General features: G+C 46.6%; 1 protein-coding gene across 1 annotated transcript in view; it reads left to right on the top strand.

Annotated features, from left to right (window-relative positions):
- The window catches only part of ACOX3 (acyl-CoA oxidase 3, pristanoyl), a 502,436-nt gene that overhangs the window by 448,189 nt on the left and 27,302 nt on the right, over positions 1–26,945 (top strand). Inside the window, exon 15 of the mRNA XM_078678532.1 lies at positions 12,948–13,122. Within this exon, the coding sequence (XP_078534658.1) occupies positions 12,948–13,122 (175 nt within the window). The remainder of the gene's footprint in view (positions 1–12,947; positions 13,123–26,945) is intronic.

Here is a 26,945-nt window from a genome sequence, read left to right as displayed (position 1 = left end):
CCATCACCGTTCTTTAGCTCACTCCGCCACCCCAGTTCAGACATGGCCATATGCAAATCAGTCTGACCTGTGCCTCATGGGAACAGTCCAGCCCGAACTGCCAAGCCATGTCTTCCCTGGACCGGAATCAAGCTTCCCAGGACCGGTTTCTGGCATTACAGCCGTCTTCAGCCAGGCTTGCTTGACTCCAGTGGCAAAGTGAGCAAGGGACTCACGTCTGAGCATACCCTGCCAACATAGGGCGAACAAAGAAAAACCAAAGGTGATGATGGACGGAGCGTTGACAATACAAACACTCACCCCCAGTCAACTGATCTGGGTTTAATCCATCACCGTTCTTTAGCTCACTCCGCCACCCCATTTCAGACATGGCCATATGCAAATCAGTCTGACCCAGTGCCTCATGGGAACAGTCCAGCCCGAACTGCCAAGCCATGTCTTCCCTGGACCGGAATCAAGCTTCCCAGGACCGGTTTCTGGCATTACAGCCGTCTTCAGCCAGGCTTGCTTGACTCCAGTGGCAAAGTGAGCAAGGGACTCACGTCTGAGCATACCCTGCCAACATAGGGCGAACAAAGAAAAACCAAAGGTGATGATGGACGGAGCGTTGACAATACAAACACTCACCCCCAGTCAACTGATCTGGGTTTAATCCATCACCGTTCTTTAGCTCACTCCGCCACCCCAGTTCAGACATGGCCATATGCAAATCAGTCTGACCCTGTGCCTCATGGGAACAGTCCAGCCCGAACTGCCAAGCCATGTCTTCCCTGGACCGGAATCAAGCTTCCCAGGACCGGTTTCTGGCATTACAGCCGTCTTCAGCCAGGCTTGCTTGACTCCAGTGGCAAAGTGAGCAAGGGACTCACGTCTGAGCATACCCTGCCAACATAGGGCGAACAAAGAAAAACCAATGGTGATGATGGACGGAGCGTTGACAATACAAACACTCACCCCCAGTCAACTGATCTGGGTTTAATCCATCACCGTTCTTTAGCTCACTCCGCCACCCCAGTTCAGACATGGCCATATGCAAATCAGTCTGACCCTGTGCCTCATGGGAACAGTCCAGCCCGAACTGCCAAGCCATGTCTTCCCTGGACCGGAATCAAGCTTCCCAGGACCGGTTTCTGGCATTACAGCCGTCATCCGAAATGGAGGCGGGCAGCCGTGGAGATTCGGCGCGGCCGAGCGGCCGCAGCTCGGGGGTTCCACGGCAAGATTGCTGACGGCGGCGGCAAAGGAGAGGGAAGAAACTCGACTGACGCCGGATCCCCGCTGCTTCAATCGGTTGACGACTCGCTTGCCCGGACACCAGACGGGGAGGCGACTCACATAGAAGAGGTAAGAGGTCCTCGAGTATTTCGAAATAAGACTTTTGAATTAAGCAGCGACGTGCCAAGCCTAAGTGGGATAGTTGGATGTGCAGACTCCCTAACAAGAATAACAAGGAGCAAGACCAGGGGCTGTCACAAGGGGGCCGTACTGGTGAAAAAACTACAGGTCCCAGAGTGCACTTTGGGGGCAGATACAACGAAGGAGCTGGATTATCAAGCAAATTCAGCGGAATCAAAGAGAGCTGCTACAATTAAGGGGGCCAAAACCATCAAACAGAAAAGGTAAAAAAAAACAAAAGCCTAAAGATCTCCAAGGGCATTACCCCGTCGCTGCGGTCCTTTTTTAAACCCCTACCCCAGGTGCTGGAAATTCCACAAGACATGGCAACATCAAAAGTTCTAGGTGTACAACTGGACAAACAGGAGGAAATGTTAAAAGCCGCTTCAGGGGAGGGTCATCCCCCCACTCAGAGTTTGGATGGGACATTATCACCGGCTCCTTTAGGGGACCCCGCGCCTGAACCCAAGTCACCCTTAAATGCCACCCCATTGACTCGTTCTATATCCCCAGAGGCTGGTAATGCTAGTGAGGTACCCAACCCGCAGTAGTGGCGGGAAGATGAAGGGGGACACACTGTGCTAACATCAGGGGAAGAGGTGAGACAGGAGGAAGCAGACCGGAGACAGGAGGAACTAGGAGTGGGCAGCACCCTTGAGGCTCTTGTTAGCTCTATAACTGCGATGAGAGAAGAAATAAGACACGACTTTGTAGTTTCCAAAGCTAATCAGAACGAGATAAGAGCATCCTGCGAGATATTGGAACAGAAAGTCGATGGCCTCTGTGAAAGAACTGAAATATTAGAGAGCTCAGTGGGAGCCCTGACCTCAAATCTAGAGTCTGCAAGATCTAAAATACATACCTTCTAAAGAGACGGGGAGGGCATGCGGGAGCGAAACGAAGTGTTGGAGAATTACTCCAGACACAACAACATTCGAATTTTGAAGATCCCTGAGGGAAAAGAGGGGGCTAATCTCAAGAGCTTTATAGTAAAGTTATTAAGGGACTCTCTTAATCTGGACGAGACAGTGGAAATTCTTGAAAGAGATATACAACGAATACACCGTGACCCCTTCCGTCTGAACCCGGCAAGAAATAAACCCAGAAAGGTGTTAATTAACTTTCTGACATATGCACTCAAGGAAAAGGTATTGAATCTTGCCCTGAAGGCAAAAACAATGCAGGGCCCAGATTTTTCTTTTGAGATTCGGTCAGATCTTTCTAAAACCACTCTTGATAGACAGTGGGAGTTGGGACAGCACATGGAAAAGTTTAGATCATTAGGAGCCACAGTTCAGATGAGATTTCCTGCATTCTTACGGATTATGTACAATAACAAGATGCACAACATCCGCTCTATACAAGATGCAGATGACCTACTAGAGAGCATACGTGACCACGCTCAGGCCCAGAAAGCAAAATAACCCAGGCAGGGAGAAACAGAGGTACTTATAGGTCCCATATGTCGGCCCTTTGAAGAGATGGGCAGAGAAAGAGAGAGGGAAAGGGTGTACAAAAGAAGGGAAGAAAAGGGGAAAAAAAACCCTAACACTAATAATTAAAAAAAAGATATAAGGGAGACAAAATGGAAGAAAAAAATAAAATAAAATAATATAAAATAAATAAATATATAAATATAAATAAATAGGAAAAGTGGGAAAAAAAGTGGAATGTAAACAATATCAAACATAATAACAAATATAGATAAAATCAAGAAAAGGAGCAATATAAAAACAATTTTTTTTTTCCCTTTAGGACAATAGTTAGTGGCCCTCCCCACGTTTATACGGGTTGATAATAACAGTTCCAAATCAGAAAATTACCTGCAGTAGAAGTCAAAGAGCAAGGCTGCAGCGGCGTGAAGTTGGCCAGACACCAGGCCATAGTAAGTAAGGGGGATTTTCCCAGGGGGGTTGGGGGGGGGTGGGGAGAAGGGTAGAAACAGTAAAAAGTCCTCATGAGCCTAACCCAATTTGTATTCTAGCGGGGCCTATTTTTCAAAATCTGATTTACAACAATTCAATACAGAGACGTCGCCAGCGGAAAAGAAATAGTATGAAGGAGTTAGGGATAGACATAATAAAATGACATCTGTCCACTATATATCCTGGACCGTCAATGGTCTGCGAGTGAGGGGCAGAAGAGAGCGTATCCTACAATACTTGAGAGACTCTCAGGCACAGATCATAGTCCTCCAGGAGTCACACCTACTTAAATCAGAGGCCGAATCTATACTCAAAAAATATAGGTGCATAGATAAATTTTGCTCCACAGATCACAATGCTAACATCAGGGGGATAATATTTATCTTTAAAAAATCTGTAAAGGCGCAAATCCTAGATTACAAAGAAGACCATACAGGGAGATGTTTAATAGTGAGAGTATCACTGGATGGCCAAATTCGTACCCTGGTGGGCTATTATGGCCCCAACTCGGATGATCCATCACATCTAGACGCAGTTAGGAACTATTTGACATTAGTTCAGGATCCAGTGATCTGAATGGGAGATTTTAATATTGTGCTCAACCCCAGGCTAGACAAATCCACAAGCTCTAAAGCCGGCAGTTCCACCAAATCGAGGCAAACTCTTATCACAATCATGAAACAACTTGGCCTGGCAGATTTGTGGAGAGAAAAAGTTGGTAACAAAATGGGGGTGTCCTTTCGGAACGGCCGTTTTAAGCACAAGTCTAGAATCGACTATGCTTTCTTCAGCTATTTTTTGAAAGACACTCTGATAACAATAGATTACCTCCCTCTACATCTGTCGGATCACTCTGCCTTAACATTCACAATGAGATCGGACAGCAAGACTAAATCAACATCTTGGTCGTTTGACCGGACACTCTTGCTCGAGGACGAAGAGGTCAAGTTCCTGGCAGCAGAGTCCTCAATATTTTTTTATCTAAATTTGGGCTCTTCAGTCTTGGCTGTAGTATGGGAGGCTTTTAAAACCTTTCTAAGAGGTCAGATTACTAACAGAGCCTCTTATAGGCGTAAAATATACAGAGACAAAATAGCCAACCTGGAGCAGGAAATGAGACTATTAGAACAAAAAATTGACACACTCCCGGCAACCCCACAGGAGCAGATAAAACTAGCTGAAAAGAAGGTACAACTGGAAAATATTCTACAAGAAAGGCTAAACAAAAGGTGGGAAGCAAGTAAGATCTCCTAATTTGAATTTGGAGAAGCCGCCGGAAAAGTTCTGGCCGGGAAAATAAAATCTGATCAAGCCCTCAAATATATCAGAGAAATTCAGGTAGAGGGGGAGGCTACAGTAAGATCTTCTAATTTAAATATAGGTAAAGCCTTCTATGATTTCTTTGAGGCAATTTATAAAGAAGACCTTCCCAACTACCAACATGCAAGGGACAGATGGCTCGAAGAAATCACGCTCCCAGCCCTCTCAACGGCACAGAGTAAATCCCTGGAGAGCGAGATAACTGAGGAAGAGGTGAGGAAAGCAATACGTCAATCTAAAAAAGGGAAAGCGGCTGGCCCAGATGGTCTCCCAGGGGAGATATACAGAGCACTGGAAGATGTTATCGCCCCCGTGTTGATGGCTCTATTTAATGATATTTTAATAGAAGGAAATCCACCGCCACAAACATGGGGGGAAGTCACAATTGTGCTTATCCCGAAACCAGGAAAACCTCCCCGGGAATGCAGGTCATATCGACCCATATCGTTGCTCAACAATGATTATAAAATCTTTACAACGATAATATCAACAAGACTGAGCGGCGTAATAGGCAATATAGTACATCAAGACCAGAAAGGCTTCATCAAAGGTCGACAACTATCAGAACTAACACACGACCTGATAGGAGCCATAGATATTGCCTCAGCCTTTTCCCTACCCTTGGCCACACTAACTTTAGACGCAACCAAGGCGTTTGATAGGGTCAATTGGTCCTACCTCAAGGATGTCCTTAAAAAATTTAATTTTGGAAGGAGATTCTGTAGAGCGATATTCCAACTTTATGGTGCCCCCTCTGCCAGGCTACGAGTTAATGGTGTCCTGACAGAAGCCTTTCATATCACCAGAGGTACAAGGCAGGGCTGCCCGCTCTCCCCACTCTTCTTCAATCTATATATTGAGCCATTCGCCCAGGTTCTGCGGGTAGAGGCCAATATTCCATCATTTGGTTTCCGGGAGTGGGAGAGACGGGTAGCACTATACGCTGATGACATTTTGATTTTTACATCTGATCCAACAACAACATTTCCGGCAGTCATCCAGCGAGCAGAGGAATTTGGGCATATCTCAGGTTACGACATCAACTCGAGTAAAACCGAAATTATGACATGGAATATACCAGACCTACACTTGGGGATAAACGTCTCAACCTCCATGCGGTACCTTGGAATACGAGTCACCCAAGAAGTGGGCAACATTGGTCAAACCAACCTGGACAGAATTCACAGCGAGATCAAAAAGTTGTTGAGATCCTGGTCACACCTGCCACTCTCTATAACAGGTCGAGTAAATTTAGTTAAAATGTGTATCCTCCCAAAATTTATCTTCGCCTTCAGCGCTATTCCCTTGGCATTTGACCTTAAAATGATTGAAAAAAGCCAACTAGAAATTAATTCCTTTATTTGGAACTATAAATCCACCAGACTTGCGTGGAAAAAGCTGAGGAGGAGAAGAGAGAAGGGAGGTCTCGCTTTGCCTGACCTACTATACTATGCCTGGGCCTTCCAGATGACACACTCTAGGATGCTTCTAAAAACACCAACCAACCTTTCTAATGGGTCAATGTATAGAGCCATGTTAATTGTGGCAAACCTACCAGTGGATGGGTTTATGTTTAAATTTGCAAGCCAGAAATTTTTCCAAAAAATCAAACTTAAAATACTACAATCATGGTCTAAGACTTGGCTTATCATCAGAAAAAGACTGGGGCTGTCCTACTACTCAAATTTTGCCCCAATTTGGGAATCCCCTGGGCTTCCACCATGTATGAGAGATAGTTTGTCATCCACACTAGAACAAGCTGGGATTTCAAGATGGGGTAAACTACTGAAGGAGGGATCATTAATAACATGGGACGAGTTATACGACCACACCGGTCCCGAACTGTCCAGATTTAAATACATTCAACTGGATAGTTGGACGAGAGCCCAGTGCAGTAAAGACAAACATCTTGGGAAAGCAAGCTCTTTGGAACAACAGCTAGTGGAAAAACCAGCGGGAAGAAAGGAGGTAGCCTCATGGTATTGGCAGATCCTTGAAGAAATCGATGGAGACTTCACCCTCCCAGATCAGTTATGGGGGACGGCAACTGGCCTTCACTGTGAGGAGAGGTGGTTAAATTCCTTTGCGCTTCTACATAAGATTGTAAAACCATCATGGCTAAGAAGAAATCATCTCTTCTCAGTACACCGTGCATACATCACGCCACTAAATCTTTCCAAATTTCTCCCTGACAAAAAATGTAACAAATGTAATCTTATGGGAGCATCGGACGTCCACATGTTTATGGACTGTCCTGCAATAAGTCGGTTTTGGGAAGAAGTGAAGGCCACTCTAAACTCCATCCTGAATACATCACTCTTAATAACACTACCACTTATTATCTTTGGGTTGGAAGACAACATTACTGGTAAAGCAAGGTCATTCCTTTTCTATGCCATTTTGTTGGCAAGAAGGCATATCTGCTTGCATTGGATAGAGAAAACAGCCCCTTTACATTCTGGATGGCTCACATCTCTATATGAAACATCCATAGCAGACCTCAACAGATCATATAGTAAACGCAATCTGGCATTTTGGGATTTGTTGTCCGAGTGGAGATAGACTCCGGGTTTTTTTTGGTTTTTTTCCCCGGGTCCTATGATTATGCCGTAAACACTCCTTGGACTGGGTCTATCCTCGACACGATATTGGTCCTACAGGTTGAAATATACCTAGATGGAGTCAGCTCAAACTCCTCAAGTTTTTGGGATTTCTCTGCCACCCTTAAAACAACTCGAGTCCTGGCACAGGAGAGAGGGCACGAAAAGCACTTTGGCCTGGCTCCAAAGTAAAGGACTCGCTAGGTGGCTGGTATTTCCTATATTGAGGGCAAGGCAAATGAGGACACAAAAAAAAAACGAACTTAGGTGACCCCAAGGACTTGCTGGCTTGCCTCATGTTTGGAAACTTAGGGTCATCAAAGACTTCCTTCAACTCTGCTTCAGCTGATGGACTTTGCTAACTATGAGTCCTGCCCTGCCAAGAGGTGTCAACCCGGTCCTGAGATTTGAAATTATGTTTTGCAGCTGGTTTGTTCAAAAACCCACCCGTCACCTGCTTTGCGCCAATCGGAACCGACTCATTTGCCTTCAACATTGATGCAGAGCTGCTTCGAAGACATTACTGTGGAGGTTGACGATAGCGCTTCGCCTTCTTCACAAAGGGGTTCGACTACGATGCGAGATCCATCTGCCAGGCCCGATGACAACACATCTACCCAACTGCATGACTGGGAACCGACACATTGTATATGCATCCTCCGGAAGGGTGCTGTTTTCAGCGGGCCTGCGTGGCTCCTGTATCTTACCTGCACTCCATCGTGGTTGGCCTGCACTTGGTCCAGTGCAACCTCAAAGTGCTGTTTCCTTCTAAACGCTTTATTGCAGTTTTAGCTTTCAAAATTCATATCTTGAGTTCTACTCATTGGACTTTTGTCGTTTTGGTCTTGTTTTACTGATAAAAATATTCTTTATTTTTCTTAACTGGTGTGGAGTCGTTTTGTGGTGTTTTCACCCTGTTACTGTAATTAAAGTGTTGCACAAATTCACATTGCCTCTTAAGTTAAACCTGACTGCTCTGGGCCAAGTTACCAGAGGGTGAGCACAGGTTAATTTAAGGTTGTGTATCTGACTTACCCTGACTAGGACTGTGTGTTTCCACGTGGACAGAGTGCAAACCTCTGTCACCTAGAGACTCAATTTCTAACATGAACTCTCAGAATTATCAGAGCCTGTCATAAGCTCCCCCAAAGTACACAATTGGCAGCACATACATTATATATATGAAGGCATATCACTGATCATGATATGAACTTTCCCAAAAGTGAACATTTGAGACCAATCTTGTCCGCCCTGATCCCATCGGAAGCGGATGCTCCCCACGAGCCCTGGTCTCTCCTGGGTATCGTTGTACTGCGGTCACTCTTATGTTGTTTTCTACTGTTGTTTTCGAGGGGTACAAGAGTGTCCTTCTGGCCCTTTCTCTCTAGTTGATTACATTTATATCGTTGTACTGCTGCATTGTACTGCTGGCTTGCTCTGCTGCATTGAATTCGATCTGGTGCCTGCGCAGCTCGCATTGCCTCTGCCTTTGTACCACTCGCTTTGATCAGCTTCATTTAAATTGTGTGCTGCTCGCTTTGTTGTGACTCGGAGCCCGTCCCCTCCACCACGATCCCGCCTCCCAGCTGCTCCTCCCTCCCACTGATTGCCAAGCCTCGCTCCGTCCCGTGTAACGCTGTGTCCGCCCTGATCCCATCGGAACCGGATGCTCCCCACGACCCCTGGTCTCTCCTGGGTATCGTTGTACTGATGCATTGTACTGCTGGCTTGCTCTGCTGCATTGAATTCGATCTGGTGCCTGCGCTGCTCGCATTGCCTCTGCCTTTGTACCACTCGCTTTGATCAGCTTCATTTAAATCGTGTGCTGCTCGCTTTGTTGTGACTCATTTAAATCGCATTGCATTGTACTGCTGGCTTGCTCGACTGCATTGAATTTGATCTGGTGCCTGCGCTGCTCGCATTGCCTCTCTAGTTGCATCTGCCATTGTACCACTCGCTTTGATCAGCTTCATTTAAATCGCATTGCCTCTGTAATAATTTTAGTCATTTTGGTATTAGCCCGCTTTGCCTTCAGAGTGTTTAGCCTGATTGTGCCAGTGCCCCTGCCCAGAGCGTAACCCTGTCTGTGCCCCAACCTGTTCCGGTTTCGCTTTTGCAGCCATTTTGTTGTTGTTGTGCCTCGGAGCCCGTCCCCTCCACCACGATCCCGCCTCCCAGCTGCTCCTCCCTCGCCCCTCCCGCCTCCCCTATCCACATATGACAGATGCCAATGCGTGCAGCGGGCGCGCCCCATGCGCGCCGAAGGCGCGCCAAAGGTAAGCCCGTCTACGCCCGTCCGCGCCTGGACCGCGCCCAGCGCCAGACCCCCTGGTCCTCGCATAACCCACCCCACCCGTATAACGTATGACGCCGCTACCCTCTTTGCCCATAACCCCGGACGCACACCTCAATGCTGCGTAGCCGCCCCAGGACACACCCATGGACCCTTCACCTGCCACTCCTGCAAGTTCTCCTGCAGCAGGACCCACACCAAATCCACTTCCTCCAAACACAGCTCCGACACTAACCACCTGAAGTGCATCCTGCTGAACACCCGATCGGTCCACAGACACGCCACTGAACTCTGGGACCTACTCAACACTACATCACCGGACGTCGCCTTCCTTACAGAAACCTGGATGAACACCTCCTCAGCGCCCGACATCGCCATAGCCATCCCGGACGACTACAAGATCATCCGAAAGGACCGCATCAAACAAACAGGAGGAGGCATCGCCATCGTCCATAAGAACATCATCCGAATCACGACCAGCTCCGACGATAACCTCGCGACCGCCGAACACCTTCACTTCCAGATCCACACCGACCCCAGGACCACACTTAGAGGCACCCTCATCTACAGACCTCCAGGAACCCGCACACAATTCAACGAAGACATCACTGTCTTCATCAGCCCACATGCCCTCACATCCGATAACTACATTCTACTGGGAGACCTCAACTTCCACATGGATAAGAAAAACGACACCAACACCCTCTTAGACAACCTGACCAACCTCGGACTCAAACAACTTGTTGACACTCCCACCCACCTAGCCGGACACACGCTCGACCCTATCTTCACCTCCAGCAAACATATCTCCTTCGACCACACCACAGCTCTCCATTGGACGGACCACAGCTGCGGCCACTTCAGCTACAAAAAGACCACGACCCACAACAACCCCCCACAACCTATTCCTCGAAGAAACTGGAACAAAATTACCACCGACCAACTCTTCACATCGCTTAACAAAAACCCTCCTGCCATATCATCGGACCCAAACCAAGCTGCCACCAAACTCACACAATGGATCACCCACAGCGCTGACGAACTAGCACCCTTGAAAAACCACCAGACCAAACAAGGCAAAAAAAAGGCCCCCTGGTTCAACGATGACCTTAAGAAATCCAAGAAGTTATGTTGTACCCTCGAGAAAACCTGGAGAAAAAATCCAACCACTGACAACCTGACCACTTTCAAAGACGCCACCCGCAAACACCATCAACTGATCCGATCCACCAAGAAATCAGCATTCAAGGATCGACTCGACAACAACGCCCACAACAGCAAGGAACTATTCAACATCGTCAAAGAATTTACCAACCCCACCGCAGGCACCAACGACATCACTCCCTCCCAAGATCTCTGCGACTCTTTATCATCTTTCTTCCACAACAAAATAGCCGACATACATAACAGCTGTGAAAACCAGTCCGAAGATCAGACCACTCCACCCACCCCCGTACCAAAACAGCACTCTCACAACCTTTGCGCCTGGAGCCCAATCACTACTGAAGACACCATCCGCCTGATGAACTCCATCCACTCAGGTTCACCAACCGACCCATGTCCCCACCACATCTTCAACAAAGCGGAATCCATCATCGCACCCCATCTCCGCGAAGTCATCAACTGTTCCTTCAACTCCGCTACCTTCCCGGAAAGCTGGAAACATGCAGAAGTCAGCGCCCTTCTGAAAAAACCCACAGCAGACCCCTCTGAACTTAAGAACTACCGCCCCAGCTCACTCCTCCCTTTCCCTGCCAAAGTAATTGAGAAAGCCGTCAATAGTCAGCTCGCCGCCTTCCTTGAATCCAACAACTCCCTCGACCCCTCACAGTCCGGCTTCCGAGCCAAACATAGCACCAAAACCGCCCTCATCGCTGCTACGGACGACATCCGAACACTACTGGACAACGGAGAAACAGTCGCCCTAATCCTACTTGACCTCTCAGCCGCCTTCGACACAGTCTGTCATAGCACCCTCACACAACGCCTCAGCAACGTCGTAATGCAAGGAAAAGCTTTTGACTGGATCATCTCGTTCCTCGCCGGAAGAACCCAGAGAGTCCGCCTCCCCCCATTCAAATCAGAGGCCACCGAAATCATCTGCGGCGTACCACAAGGATCATCACTCAGTCCCACCCTCTTCAACGTTTACATGAGTCCCCTTGCATCCATCGCACGACAACACAACCTCAACATCATCTCCTACGCAGACGACACCCAGCTGATCCTCTCCCTCACCAAAGACCCAAACACCGCCAAAAACAACCTACACGAAGGGATGAAAGAAGTAGTCGAGTGGATGAAGAACAGCCGTTTAAAACTAAACTCGGACAAAACAGAAGTCCTCATCTTAGGATCATCCCCCTCTGCCTGGGACGACTCTTGGTGGCCACCGGCCCTGGGTACAGCACCCATACCTACAGATCACGCACGTAACCTGGGCTTCATCCTAGACTCCTCCCTCTCGATGACCAGACAAGTCAACGCCGTTTCATCTTCATGCTTCAACATCCTACGCATGCTCAAAAAATCTTCCGTTGGATCCCCACCGAAACAAGAAAGACGGTCACCCATGCACTGGTCACTAGCAGACTGGACTACGGAAACACCCTTTACGCCGGAACCACAGCCAGACTACAGAAAAAACTCCAGCGCATCCAAAACGCCTCAGCCAGACTCATACTGGACATCCCCCGTCAAGCTCACATTTCCGGTCACCTGAAAGACCTCCACTGGCTCCCCGTCAACAAGAGAATAACGTTCCGTCTCCTCAACCACGCACACAAGGCCCTCCACGACCTAGGACCCGAATGCCTCAACACACGACTGTCCTTCTACACACCCACCCGCCAACTACGATCATCCAATCAAGCCCTCGCCGCAATTCCGCGCATCCACAGATCCACCATGGGAGGAAGATCCTTCTCCTACTTAGCAGCCAAAACCTGGAATTCTCTCCCCACTCACCTTCGCCTTACTCAGAACCACCTCTCCTTCAGAAAGCAGCTAAAAACCTGGCTTTGCGATAAGTAATGCACCCACCCTCCCTCAAGCGCCTTGAGACCCTCTGGGTGAGTAGTGCGCTATACAAATTCCTGAACTTGAACTTGAACTTGAAGTCAATTCAAAAATTTTAAATTAGAGTCTTGCTGACTCCACAATATTCCTTGAAATCTGCAGCATCTGGATTTGGTGTGGACACCATAAAATCTAGTCACCCAGATTGTGGCAGTATTTTCTGTAAGAGACTCTTGTCCAAGAGAGATGCCTAGTTCGCAGGCCCCTTTACAATGTTTATTCTTATGATTCATTTTGACATGTTTAAGCCAGATAAAAACTATGCTGCAGTAGGTATGGTAAAGTATATACAAGGACACATAACGATGCACATTACTTGTTACTTTTATCTTTAAGGTGTACTATTGTCGCTCTTTGTCTCTGGCTTTTATTGAACTCACCGTATTACAACGATTTCATGATTATGTTCAAGACTCCAGCACACCTCCTTCACTTCAGCCAGTCTTAAAAAATATCTGTGCTTTGTATGGACTATGGTCATTAAATAAACACATGTCCGTGCTGTACCAAGGTAAGATCAACCATTAATGTTTTTTACTTCACTCTGAAGCCATTTAAAGAACACTCAAAATAACTAATATGCAAGACAACATATCTGGAAATATGAAAATGTCACACTTGTGTGAATTGTTGATAAATAAACAACAATACATAGAGAAGATAAATTTCAATTGTTAAAATTTAATTCAGTTCTGTGTGTATAAGAAGCCTGCTATTACTAATACGAGCATCTCACAAGTTAATGTAGCCCAGACCACCCATAGCCATGATTATCTATTCCAGCATATTTGGGTAGTACCTCAGCAGTTAAATGGTGCTTGTTTGTGTTGCAATTATTTGATAACCCTGTATGTTACATAGGTGTTCATGTTTTATGAGATAATGCTGTTGCTCCTTTCCCTGCCGATCAGTTACTCCCTGTTTGTGAGAATAGTTTTTCCTTTCGTGTTTTAAATTTAAAAGTGAAGCCAGGAAACCAGGCACACGTATTTACCATTTGGTAGGCAGTACTGCTAAACACTGGCATTTCTGCCCAGCAGTTACAGGAATATATAGGTTTGAGACCATTGTAGCCTATACCATCACCAAAGGTAAGTTGTCCGGGATATTATATAAAGCATTCCAATGTTTAATCCCATCCCAACATAAGGGTTTTGTTGTTTTTCTCCTACTAATGGTCCAGCCCAAACTCCTTCTCATAAGAATAAGTGGATGTAAGTATTATGGGTAGCAGCAATCTGTAATCCCACACACTGGTTGGCCTGGCATATGATGTCCACTATTCTAAAAAGTCAACCTTTATAGAAAGCAATCCTAGTGGTAGCTGTGGAGAGCAGCCTTCAGGCTAAGACTTAGAGGCGAGTTAAGCAAGTTGTTTTACCAGTTATAATCTCTTGAATGATCAAATGAAAGTTCACCACACAAGGTATATATCAAATATATATGTATTTATTCTAAACACAACCCCTCTGGACTCTTTCTGAGGTCAGAGGTAAAAGTATAATTCAAGGAACTTAATTAGCATATGATAAGTTGCACAGTATACGTTATGCCCTAGGGGCCTCACAAACCATATACTAAAATAGTGGTATAAGAACCACGTGAGGGTTAGAAAGCAGGCCTAGGGCCTGTAGAACCGCTGGGGCAACTGGGAACCACCCCAGATAGGGACACAGGAGACCCACAGGGGACGCGTGCAGTGTCTAAACACAACCACAAATCACTATTGACTTTCTATGGAGAACGAACAAGATACAATTTTAAAGATTAAGGGCACTTAGAGGTGAACTACGATGGAACCCTTTTAGACTAGGACACTTCGAGAGTCAAGACCCATGGGAGCACCGGATTACTCGTGTTACCTCACCCAGGGAAGCCGGGTGCATAGGTGTCTTTTGGTGTCAGGTTTCGTCGTCGATTCCAGTGGAGAGCTGAGAAGAAATGCTGCAGGCAACAAGAGGAAAAGGGCCTGGGTGGATCCAAGGGTGGATCGGAGATGTGAAGAACCTGAAAGCAGAGGGGACAGAGTCTGGGTCACTGTCCAGTGACTAGGAGGGCGACAAGAAGATGCCAGGTGAAGCTTGACTCTTCAGCCACAAGGACCAGGAGGCTTCGACGACGACCAAGAGCTGGATTCGATCTGTCCCACGAAGGATGTCGAGTGCTGCAGCGTCGGACACCGGATTTGACCCAATAAGCCTTGGCAAAAGCAACCCACACAAGATGACAAGATTGGCTTCGGTTCAGACCAGCAAGGTCTGTGGGACTCCTCCTTTGGAGGGTAGTCCGAGCACGTCTGGACCAACCAGGAAAGCTCAAGAAAAACAAAGGATTGGCCTTCGTGGGGGCTCACTAGCCAACGGACTAGGAACTGCGAAGGAGCCTCGAGCTGAAATGCACAAAGCGGGCCTACGGAACACTCGTAGAGTGTAGGCCTCTAAGCTTCGATGCAAAAGGTGCTCAGGGCAGGGGCTTCAGATACCCCAATGCACAACTTTGGGATACCTCGGGAAGTAGGTGCAGTTGCAAAAATGCAGGATCTCCAGGAGTTCCGGTCCCACTTCTCTCGTGTCAGCTACGGGTCTCGGCTTTGCTGGGATCTCGGGTCGGCTTCAGAGATGTCTGGAAGTCCGTGTCCTGTGTCGCAGATTCTTCGGGATCCGGCGGGAGCCTCGAAAATGCAGACTGGCAAAGATGTATTTGGTGCTTGTTTGGACGGGGTGGTCACTCCTTGACCACAAGGGAGATTTCTTCTGTCTTCCAGTCGTTATGGAATGTCGAAGGTCCAAGATATATGTTGCAGAGTTTAGTCCAGGGTAATCTAAAGTCCTAGGGAGGACTGGGGTCCTATTCTTATAGTAAGTTTAAGGGTTGGACTAACTCTAGGTCCCACTTATGGGTGGACCTGGGGAGGAGGTGGTTACACCCCTTCCCCTTTGTCCAGTTCCGGCCAGAGTTCCCCAGCAACCGATTTGAACTGGGAAATGCATGGAGCACCTTGTGTGCCCCAGGCAGTGTCTGAAAAGCATTCACTGAATGCAACCCACCCTGCCCCAATACACTAAAGCCTGTCTGGGGAAGTGCTAGCACCTCCCTGGACAGGAAACCTATTGTCCAGGCCTCCCCCTGCCGGAGTTTCGTCCAGCAGCAGGAGGGCAGACTCGTGTCTGTGGCAGCAGCATCCATTTTGTGATGCTGGGGCTCTGTTTAACTTTAACCGGGTATACCAGTGTGTACATGTGTTCTCCCTCTAGAAGGGTGGAATGCTACCCCCGCCGCCAGAACTGGCAGGGGGGTAGTATTCCAAAGTATTTGACACCAAACATGACATGTTTTGATAAAGCCAAACCAAAGTTAGCATTGACCGCGAGGATTATATTGCACTTAAGAGTATATGGTATGGCTATATCATAGAACAGCTATAAGGAGATATTTCCGAAAGCTGCAGAGGGGCTCAGCTCATGCTAGGGCCCACTCTCACATGAAACCAAGCACTCTGCCTTCAGGATTGTCAAGGCCTGCCATAGGAGTGACTTATAGGTTAATATGTGTCTATATGTAAAGGTAGATAGAGGTATACTATATCTAAGTAAGGGGTGCATACACCACCTTACCCAGGCTGGAAGTGCAGACCTGTGGTACCATTTTGGAAGGCTTCCCAGGGGTGGCATAATACATGCTTCAGCCCCTGGTAGGCCTCTGGGGTACCTATGCCCTGGGTACCTAAGGTACCATATACAGGGACTCACAAGGGTAACCCAGTAACCAATCTGGTATGTACCTAAAGTATTGCACAAAATTGGTCGTACCTCGGCACTCTAAGAGTATGATATCATAGAAGCCAATGCTTCTAAGGGAGTTTGTTCCCAGTCTTGGCCTATTTATAGAGTCAAGACCTCCAATTACTCCTATGAACAGTACAGTATTAAATTATGGAGAGCACATCCGAAACATACAATAGCTTTGATTTTTTTTTTTATTAAGTTTGAAAAGCTTTATTGAATTAAAGAAAACAATGTAAAACATCAGTACAACAGCATAAATAAAGAGCAGCAGGAAACAAAATAATTATGGAGAATAATGTGCCATCATAACAAGAAAAGCCCCAAAGGGGGAAAACTCTATACAAATGAATTTTTTTTTTATAACTTTTCATTTTGTGGGGGGAAGAAAGAGAGAGAGAAGGAAAGAAAAAGGGTAAAAAAGGGGGAGGGAGGGGGAACAGCATTAAAAAATAAATGAGTAAAGAGGTAAAAGATAGTAAAAGTACATAATAATAGTAATAACAGTAATACGAATAATAACATTAACAGGTGATCATGAGGCACTTTTAGATAAAAAGTCTGTTAAGGGGGACCAAAGTAAATCACGTTTAATCAACATTGGAATGGAAGAGGCGCATGCACGGTCTAATCTGTGATGATGGCAGAGTAAATTCCACCAGGCATTATAAACCACATTTTTGGTATCTTTCCAGTTAGTTGTTATGATTTGAAAAGCAATAGCAATACAAAGATCAATAAATTTACGAATATGAAGCGGGACATCCCAAACTGGGGCCAAACCACCCAGAAATACAGAAGAAAGAAGAAAAGGAACATTAGTGGATAAAATCTTGTTAAGTGTAGACCAAATGCAGGACCACATAAGTTGGACCTTAGGACAAAGAAAGAACATGTGAACCAAATCACCAGAAGTACATGAACAAGACCAACACGTCTTAGCATCTAACAATTTAAATTTGAACAAGTCACAGAGAGTATAAAATAATCTATTATAAAAAAAGTAAAGGGTTTGTGTGGTACTAGCGGACCGAGAGGTGGAATGAGGTTTGGACCAAATAGAGTCCCAGGTAAGTGAGGGAAAAGTTTGATTAAGGTCCGATTCCCAGATAAGTTCGAGGTTAGTTTTAGGCCTATCAGTAGGTGAGGGAGAAAGTAATCTATAAATAGCAGAGGCCTTAAGGGGAGCCTGAAAGTTTGGTGGAGATGCAAGGAGGGGAGGTGAAGAGGGTGAAGGGATGTGTTGCAAGATAATAGCGGAAAGTTTAGGTAGAAGTTCGTGAAAATGTGCACAGTATTTGTTAGAGATACCAAAGGAGTCACGAAGTGCTGAAAAGGTTAATAAGGAATTGTTAGAAATGAGTTGTCTATAAGTGAGAATTCCTTTGTCGATCCATTCCTTCCAAAAGAGCGCCCGATTGCGTAGTTTAAGAGATTTATTATACCAAAGTGGGGTATTCAAATGAAGAGTAGATAGGACAGAGAATGAGCGAAAAAGGGAGAGTGTTAAAGCTTTGGAGTGTTTAAAAATAGGTGAAAGCAGCTTAGGAGGTGGTTGAGTGAGATTGGAGGCAAGAAGAAAGGAGAAGGGGTGAAGTTGAGCCAATTCCAGAGAGCTCCAAGCCGTAGTAGGAGGAGATGAGGTTTCGAGAAGGAAAGGCCAAATTTGCTTGAGGGAAAAAGCAGAGTGAAAGCGTGAGATGTTAGGGAAGTTAACACCACCAAGATGTTTAGGTTGTTGAAGACGGAGAAGAGAGACTCTAGCCTTACGCTTATTCCACAGGAATTTGGAAAAAAGACTATTGATAGACTTGAAAAAGAAATTGGGGAGAGAGATAGGAAGCATGGAAAGACAGAAGTTCACGATAGGAAGGAGCATCATTTTAATAGTGGAAAGACGACCCCACCAGGAAAGAAAAAGAGGGGACCAACGTTCTATATGAGAAGAGAGCTTTTTGAGTATATCGGAATGATTAAGTCTGATAGTTTCTCTAATGGTGTTAGCATATAAGACACCAAGGCATTTAATAGAGCCAGAATTCCATTGGAAACCGGAGCCCTGAAACGTGAGGAAGACAACATTTATTGAGGGGAAGGACTTCTGTTTTATCGATATTTTAATTTATAACCAGAAACTGAGGAGTAATCATGTAGTAAAGAAAAGAAAGCAGGAAGAGCAACAGCAGGGTTGGAAATGTAAATCAGAACATCGTCGGCGTAAGCAGTAAACTTAATTTCCACATCTTTATAAAGAAAGCCAGAATAGGAAGGGGATTGACGAATTTTCTCAAGGAAAGGTTCGAGAGCCAAAATAAAAAGGAGGTGGGAGAGTGGACAGCCTTGTCTGGTACCTCTATGAAGGGGAAAATAATCAGATTGCATACCATTAATCCATATAGAAGTAGAAGGAGCAGAATAAAGCAAATGAACTAATTTAAGAAAAGTGGGACTGAAACCGTGCCAGCGCAGGGCACCAAACATAAAATCCCAGTTGACACGGTCAAATGCCTTCTCGGCGTCTAGAGTAATGGCCGCCAAAGGACTATCCATTTTAGCAGAGAGATGAATGATATTGAGAAGGGTCCTAGAATTGTCTGTAATGGATCTTCCCTTAACAAAGCCGGATTGATGAATGTTGACCAAATCGGGGATGATGGAATTAATCCGTAGGCCAGAAGTTTTGCATATAATTTACAATCAGTATTAATTAGGGAGATGGGTCGATAGTTTTTACACAGGGAAGGGTCCTTATCTTTTTTGGGGAGAAGAACAAGCATAGCTTGCGTGAAAGAGCCTTTGGAATTACCAGAGGAGAGAAAGTGGTTAATTAGCTGGAGCAAATGAGGAATCCGTACAGATTTAAATTGTTGAAAGAAACGAACAGTAAAGCCGTCAGGGCCAGGTGTCTTATCTTTGGGGAGAAGAGAGAGGGCAGCAAGAATTTCTTTTTCTGAAATCAGGGCATCAAGAGAAGAGAAATCCACCAAAGGATTAGGTGGTTTAGGGACAGAATTAAAGAAAGAATCTAATTGCTCTACTGAAGGGGAAGACCACAACAAAGGCCTCCCTCTCAATAGCTGACCAACGTTTCTCTCTAGGGTTCAGCCTTCTGTTAATAAAAGCTACTGGCTGGTCCTGACCTTCACCATTAAATTGTGATAGCACAGCCCCTACCGCCAACTCAGAAGCATTTGTTTGTACAATGAATTCTCTGGAGTAGTTGACCTTTGCAGAATTAGTGCAGTGCACATGGCCTGCTTCAGGTCATCAAATGCCTTTTGACAGCTGACTGACCACTGAACTTTGTCATGTTCTCGGCGACATAGAGATACCTGTCTACGTATCCCAGAATGCCTGCAGAATGGGCTGTTTTCTCTCTCTGACCTCTAAAACTGTCTCTACTTCCTATATATGCTCCTCACTGTGGTTGGTCGGTGCTTGTCACCTGTGTTTTGATGCAGTTCGAGCAAGCGGAGGAAGACGCCTTGCTCTCTCTCTGACCCCTTGTTTGGATTCCGAGTATTTTGAAGAACTGACCGCGGGCTTTTGGGTTTAGCCACGGTTCGTTTCCGCACTTGTTGTAGCCTTGGAAGTTCACGGAAACGCAGGTGTGCTTTTGTGACCTCTGACCTGAACACAGCCTTGGCAGAGAGGAGTGAGACGCGCTGGAGCGTTATCCAGCTCAGAATTGTTTGCTCCGTGGATACGCTGCAAGTATCCGTGTTATTTTCAAGCGTTTTTTGGGTTCAAAGAAAAGAAACGGTTTTGTTGCGCGCTAGTGAAGGAACTAGCAAACACAGAAATTATTTATCCTTTGTGCGTGGAGTTTCGCACACCTTGGAGGAATACTTTACAGAGCCATTGAAAGGCTCCGATTACTTTCGTGGGTGGTCCTAACATTGTATGGAGGTGACATTAACCTTTCAGGATAACCAGCAAGTTGTACAGAAGGAACCTTGCTTTATGAACTCAGTGAGAAGTCGTCTGCAGCTAAGTAGCCTTCTATCCTGACTTAGTTTTTGGTTTTTGAGAACTAAGGCTAGAGCTATCAAGACAATTGTTACTAGTACTCTTTTTCTTTTCTTTACTTTAATTTTACCTTTTGTGCCTTTATATTCAGGATGTTTGCGGCAGCCATATAAATTACTGAATGCAGATTTAGAGTGTGAATTTCTGCGCCCTCCACACACGCTGTAGATGGCTTCTGGCTGCCTGACTGTTATATTTTATTTCTTCATTTTTTCTCCTTCCCCTTATGAGGTCCTATCTGTGCAGTGTATATACAGCTCACGGGGGAGCAACATATAGGGGCGGGTAGAACTAGCATCATCATCACTTCTGCTGTACCCGGCTTTTCAAGGTTAGTCAACCTGACTTTGTTTGTGACAGAGTGACAAGCCCACGGTTACATACCGCCCGAGCGATGGATATGAATACAGTATTAACTTCTGTATTAGAGACCCTTACAGCCTTAAGGATGGAAGTAGATGCCTTTAGAGGGGCGAATCAGGACATGAGGAATGAAATGGGCACCCTTCGACGTGAAGTTGCCGGTTTAGCCCGGCCAAGTCCTACCAGTTCTAGAGGGGTTCAATATATCAGGGATTATACCTTACCACCACCTGTACATTCCAGCTCCACAGCAACACAGGGAGGTCAAGGTCCAACTACCATACATGTCACTCAGCCCGTGTAGTTGCCTTTGGCTCCCCCAGAGAGGTTCTTAGGGGATTCTAAGAAGTTCGGCACATTCTTAGGACAATGTAAACTACATTTTATGTGCAAACCCACTGTCTTTCATGACGATCAAGCAAAAACAGCTTTCATTTTGTCATATCTAGGAGGCAACGCGGCGAGCTGGTCTTTTCCTCTCATCGAGAGAAATGATCCTGTGTTATCTAATTATTCGGATTCCTGTGATGAAGTGCGCAAATTGTTTGATCGTAAGGCTCATATGCTCTCGTTAGATAAAGAGCTAATCACGCTCAAACAGGGCTCACAAGAACTTTTGTCTTACATTACTAATTTTAACCGCCTTGTTATCGAAACTGACTGGCCCGCTAACAAGAGGGTCTCCCTGTTTTATCAGGGGCTGAGAGGAGAATTAAAGGATGTCTTGGCCCAGGTGGTAAATATGCCTACCACTTGTGAAGAGCTGATCGATCATCGGTTACAAGAGCGGAAAGGAGACAAACAACGTTATGAGGTTTGTTTCCCGACAGCTAGACCAAGAACTATCGTTGATGGAGCATCGTCATCCAATGATAGTACAGAACCCATGCAAATAGGAGGAGTACGAGGTCCCTGGAGTCCCGAGGAAAGAAACAGAAGACGCAGTCAAAGACTTTGCATGTACTGTGGGAAAGCAGGTCACTTTATCAAGGACTGTATATCTAAGACTAAGGCTGCTTATAAGGATGATAAAAGCGCTAGAAATGTTCCTGTGGTGGAGTACCTCTCTGGTGTATCGGGAAACGAGAATGCTCAGACAAGTTAGAGACCCCTTGTTTGAGCTCAGCGGATGTAGAAGAGGTCTGTCATGAAGTAGCAAACACCATGCAATCTTCAGTCCCCCACATGAATTTGCGTGTCACAATTACTTGGCCAGGAGAAATGCCTTTGTTGGTGCATGCCATGGTGGATTCAGGGGCCACTGGCAACTTTATAGATCAACAATATGCACAAGGAAAGAGATGCCAGAACCTGTGAAGGCAGTGGATGGTTCGGATCTGACGTCAGGCCCAGTATGCTTCCACACGCGCCAACTCATCATGCAAGTAGGACAGAATCATTACGAGAATATATGCTTTGACCTAATAGATGCTCCACAATTGAAGGAATGCAGTGGTTGACGCCACATGATCCTGTAGTCAAATGGGCAGCTCGTACTATTACCCTCAGCTCTGCCTATTGTTTGGAAAATTGTACACAGAATCTAGTACACGAACACACCCAGGAAGAGACTCCTGCAGTCCTGTTAGCAAGCGGAGGGAGGGAAATGAGTATTGGTGCGGTATCCACACTCCCAGAGATCTACACACAGTACCAGGAGGTATTCAGCGAGAAGGAAGCCAATAACTTGTACCCACACCGGGAATACGATTGTGTAATAGAGCTGGAACCAGGTGCTAGCATTCCCTGTAGTCGGATATACGCCCTCACAGAGGCTGAGACTACCTACTTACAGCTATATTTGAAGAAACTATTGGAATCCGGATTCATTCGACCTTCTACCTCCCCTGCTTCTTCGCCTCTGTTTTTCATCCCAAAACGGGAAGGGGGTCTATGAACCTGTGTAGACTACAGAGCAATTAACAGGGTGACCAGGAAGAACATGTACCCTCTCCCCTTAATACCCGTACTGTTGGACCAGCTGAAGGATGCCAACATTTTCACCAAGTTGGATTTAAGGGGAGCATACCACCTTGTGCGAGTGCGAAGAGGAGACGAGTGAAAGACCGGCTTTCGCACTAAATTCGGGCTTTACGAATATCAGGTTATGCCCTTCGGCCTCTGTAATGCCCCTGCTGCATTTCAGTTTTTTATGGATGAGGTATTACGGGGCTTATTGGACGTGTCATGCATCGTTTATATAGACGACATATTGATACATTCCACCACACTAGAAGAATACGTTCGGCATGTGGCAGAAGTTCTAGGATGCCTGAAGAAGCATGAATTGTACGCCAAATTGGAGAAGTGTCTGTTTCATGCAACAGAGGTGGAATTTCTGGGATACGTTATTGGGCCCAATGGTTTACGAATGGATCAGAAGAAAATTCAAGCCATCATCCAGTGGGAATCCCCTTCTTGTGTCAAAGCCTTGCAAAGCTTTCTAGGCTTTGCAAACTTCTAGACGGTTCATTAAGGAGTTCTCCAAGATCATACAGCCGTTAACCCATCTACTCAAGAAAGGAGCTGTCTTCCAGTGGACTGACCCTGCAGAACAATCCTTCCAAGCCCTGAAAGATCGCTTCACAACAGCTCCTATTTTACGACACCCTGATGCCAGCCAAACCCTTCGTGATGGAAACGGATGCTTCCTACTATGCCATTGGAGGCATTCTCTCGCAAAGAAACCCTGATACAGGACAACTCCATCCGGTTGCCTACTTTTCTAGGAAATTATCAGCCTGTGAAATCAACTACAGCATCACAGATAAGGAATTATTGGCAATAAAACGGGCCTGTGAGGAATGGAGGCATCATCTTCTAGGGGCCAGACACACAGTGGAAATATACACTGATCACCGTAATTTACTCTTTTTAAAGAGAGCGAAGGCCCTAACTCCTCGACAACTACGATGGTCCTTGTTCTGCTCGAATTTTGATTTTGTGATCAAATTTCGTCCAGGCCCACAGAACGGCAAAGCTGACGCCCTTTCCCGTCCAGAATCTATACTCAAGAACCTTCCTTCAGTCACCGAAGAACCTCCTATTATCCTCCATAAGGCTTCTTTTGCACCCAACGTTATGGCCATAACAACCCCAACCGACTTCTTGAAGCAAGTAGAGGAGAAAACAAAATCTGTGGATGAACAGGCCTGGGTCGCCAGGGAACCATTACAGAGAACAATAAAGAACAAGTTACTATTCAGAGACAAGCAGCTGTATGTACCTGATGTATCTTTACAGAAACAGTCATTGCAATGGACTCATGAGTCTCCCTTGGGTGGACACATGAGTGTCCAGAAAACATTACAGGCAGTATCCAGATACTTTTGGTGGGAAACAATACCTAAAGACATAGAAGAGTATGTCTCTAGATGTCCCATCTGCACACAAGCTAAAGCACAGCATCAAAGAAGTAGCGGACTGCTACTACCTATAACTCTACCTCCCTCTCCGTGGCATACAGTGTGTTAGACCTGTCAGCCTTAGGGTGGTTTTTCCCTATTTTTTTCGCTTTTGCCTCATTTTTCCCACCTTCTTTTTGTTGGCCTTAGGTCTCTGGGCACCTTCCCATTGCTAATCAATGCTAGGGTGCAGGTTCTCTTTTCCCCCAACATGGCTGCCACTGACCCCTGCTACTGCAGCGTGGTCTTGTTAGGCGCACTCTAGTAGCCAGGAGCTGGCTGGAACCCCTAAACATTGAAGCAACACCAGCCTGCCTGCCTCCTCATAGCTAGAGTGAGGAAGCTCCTGGAACCTTCCAGAATAGGGGAGTGGTCACCAACTGCCCACTGCCAACTGCCAACTGCCACTATAAAAGAAAAGGGAGGGAAACTTTCTAGTCAGTCTAGAGTTGGGGCATCACTGACTTGGGGGACCCTACGCAGGAGACTTAGGTGGTAGGGCCAAGTCAGGAACCTATACCACTGGGGGTGACAGGGTTTAGGTGCTTCCCACCAAGCTGTGTAAGGAACACTGAACTAGCCCACTGATCTGTCCCCGCGGGAGGGGAACACAGGGACCACCTGAAGTGATCTGCTGAGGAAAGTCTTTAACTCATAACCCCCCCCCCCCTCATCCAGAAACCAGGACTTTACCTCCGAAGGACGCAGGACTCAACTGGCGTCGAGAAGACCCCCTTTCTGTGCCCCCAAGGACTACTGGGGATCAACCAGGTATTGGGCCTTGCCACCTCTGCGCCCCGCATATCAACCTGTGCCCCCAGTGCTGTTGTGCCTGAAGTGATAACCTGCCAGCTAAGCGCTAAGGAGAAACCTGTCCCCATCGCTTTCTCTACAAAGCGCTGCATTCCCCCCTGAGCGCTGTAGCCTGCCAATAACTGTTGACATTGCTCTTGACGTGCCAGTGAAGAGTGAGCGCGGTGACCCCCTGAGGCGCTAAAGGTGCCACGCGACATTTTGCCCCATTGCGCTGTGCCCGGAGAGAGAAGCAGCACTGACTGTCTCCCAAAGCGCTGAGGTGAAGAAGCGCGGTAGCGGGGCGAAACTCACCGCCGAGGCCCGGCGCTGTCCACACCATCCCCGCTGTGACTGGAGGCCGGTCCTCACGACCGCGGCCCCAGAGCCCCCTTCGCGGAGATCCTTGCGCCTCATCGCCTCACCCCGGCGGCCCTCAGAGCCAGGGGAGGGCCGCCGCTGCACCCGGGAGGCTGCCTAGGCCTCAGTAGGCCGAAGAAGCCCGACTCCAGCCTCACGTGACGGGGGCGCGTCTTGGACTCCGCCCCCGCCGCGCCTTCATTGGCCCGTTGTGCCGCGCCCTTGCTGAGGTTGTGCCCGACCGGTCCCCGGCCTCTGACGACAGCGCGAGGCCCGGGGCCGACTGCAGCGTGGCACGGGGGCTCTTCAGGAGTCGCGAGCCTCCCCGATCCGCCACCACACCGCCCTGGGCCGAGTGAGGCCCCGGAGGGCCACAGTCCTCCTCTGCTTGCTATGATCACCGCAAGGGGCCCTAGGAAGGCCTGAAGACCACAGGTAAAGCCCCGGGGGAGGGCAGAGAACCCACACAAACTCGGGACCTCCCAGGAGCGAGGGGGAAGCCCGTGATCGCCCCACCCCCCTGGAGAACTTGAGACTGGGCCCTGTTGGCCCTAAGTGACCCTGAAAATACCGCAACTGGGCCGGAGCCAGCAATCCTCCTACCACAACCATTGGGGAGAACTAGTTGTTTCCACTCACCCTAGGCCAGCCCAGAGGTAGGATATATGGGCTGAGGGATTGTTTATTGTTGCTTGATGCAGGGTTTAACTTGGCTTGATGAAATGCATTACCTACGTTCAATGAAATGTTTACCTTCTTTTGATGATCTGCTAATTCCTGCAGCTAGGGAATGTTATTGCTGAGTAATGAAACGTCATTCCTTGGATGAAATGTTTATTCTTGCATAAGGAAAGGTTGACTAGATGCCCACAGGGGTATAAGGAAATGTTTTATTCCTGCGACATGAAATGTATGTGCATGTCTCCTTAACGAATTCCTTGCAGATGCTCACTGGAAGATTTTACCAATGCTTTGTAGAGCAACAAGGACCCCCTGATAAGAATCAACTTCCTGGGTCAGGGCAAATAATATATGTAAATAAAACACCCAGGCAAATTTCCAATACCTACTAGCACATGAAAGGTGGCATATGCCACACAACAATTAATAATGATAGACTACTGTTTTTACACATGGAATACACTTTAATTCCTTATACAAAACATGATATTTGATAAAATCGATACATGATTATAGACAAATGATAAAATATTTCAGCATTATAGCATATGCATAATTTCATAGACACAACATTTATATAAAAAAACACTAGATGCCGCCGGGAACTTATCACAGCCGGTCCGTTCAATTCTGCTATAATACAGATAAAGGATCGCCAAATCTTTGACGTTCAGGTGGACAAATGCTACACGGCGTCCCTGAATAATTACAACTACAGATAAGTCTAAACAGGACTAGATAATAAACTGCTCAGTCTACGGAAGATATCCGGACCAACACTACACGGCGCCTTTGAATATAAACCATTAGAAAACAGACGCTTAAGCAGGATAAAAGACTGCGTAACTTAACAAGTACAACCAGGCATACGCTACTTGACACCGTTGATTAACATTAATAGAGCATATCTTTTAAACAAGAGA

The sequence above is a fragment of the Lissotriton helveticus genome, chromosome 2_2, assembly GCF_964261635.1.
Source record: "Lissotriton helveticus chromosome 2_2, aLisHel1.1, whole genome shotgun sequence".
NCBI lineage: Eukaryota > Metazoa > Chordata > Amphibia > Caudata > Salamandridae > Lissotriton > Lissotriton helveticus.
This window is presented reverse-complemented; position numbering and strand designations above follow the sequence as displayed.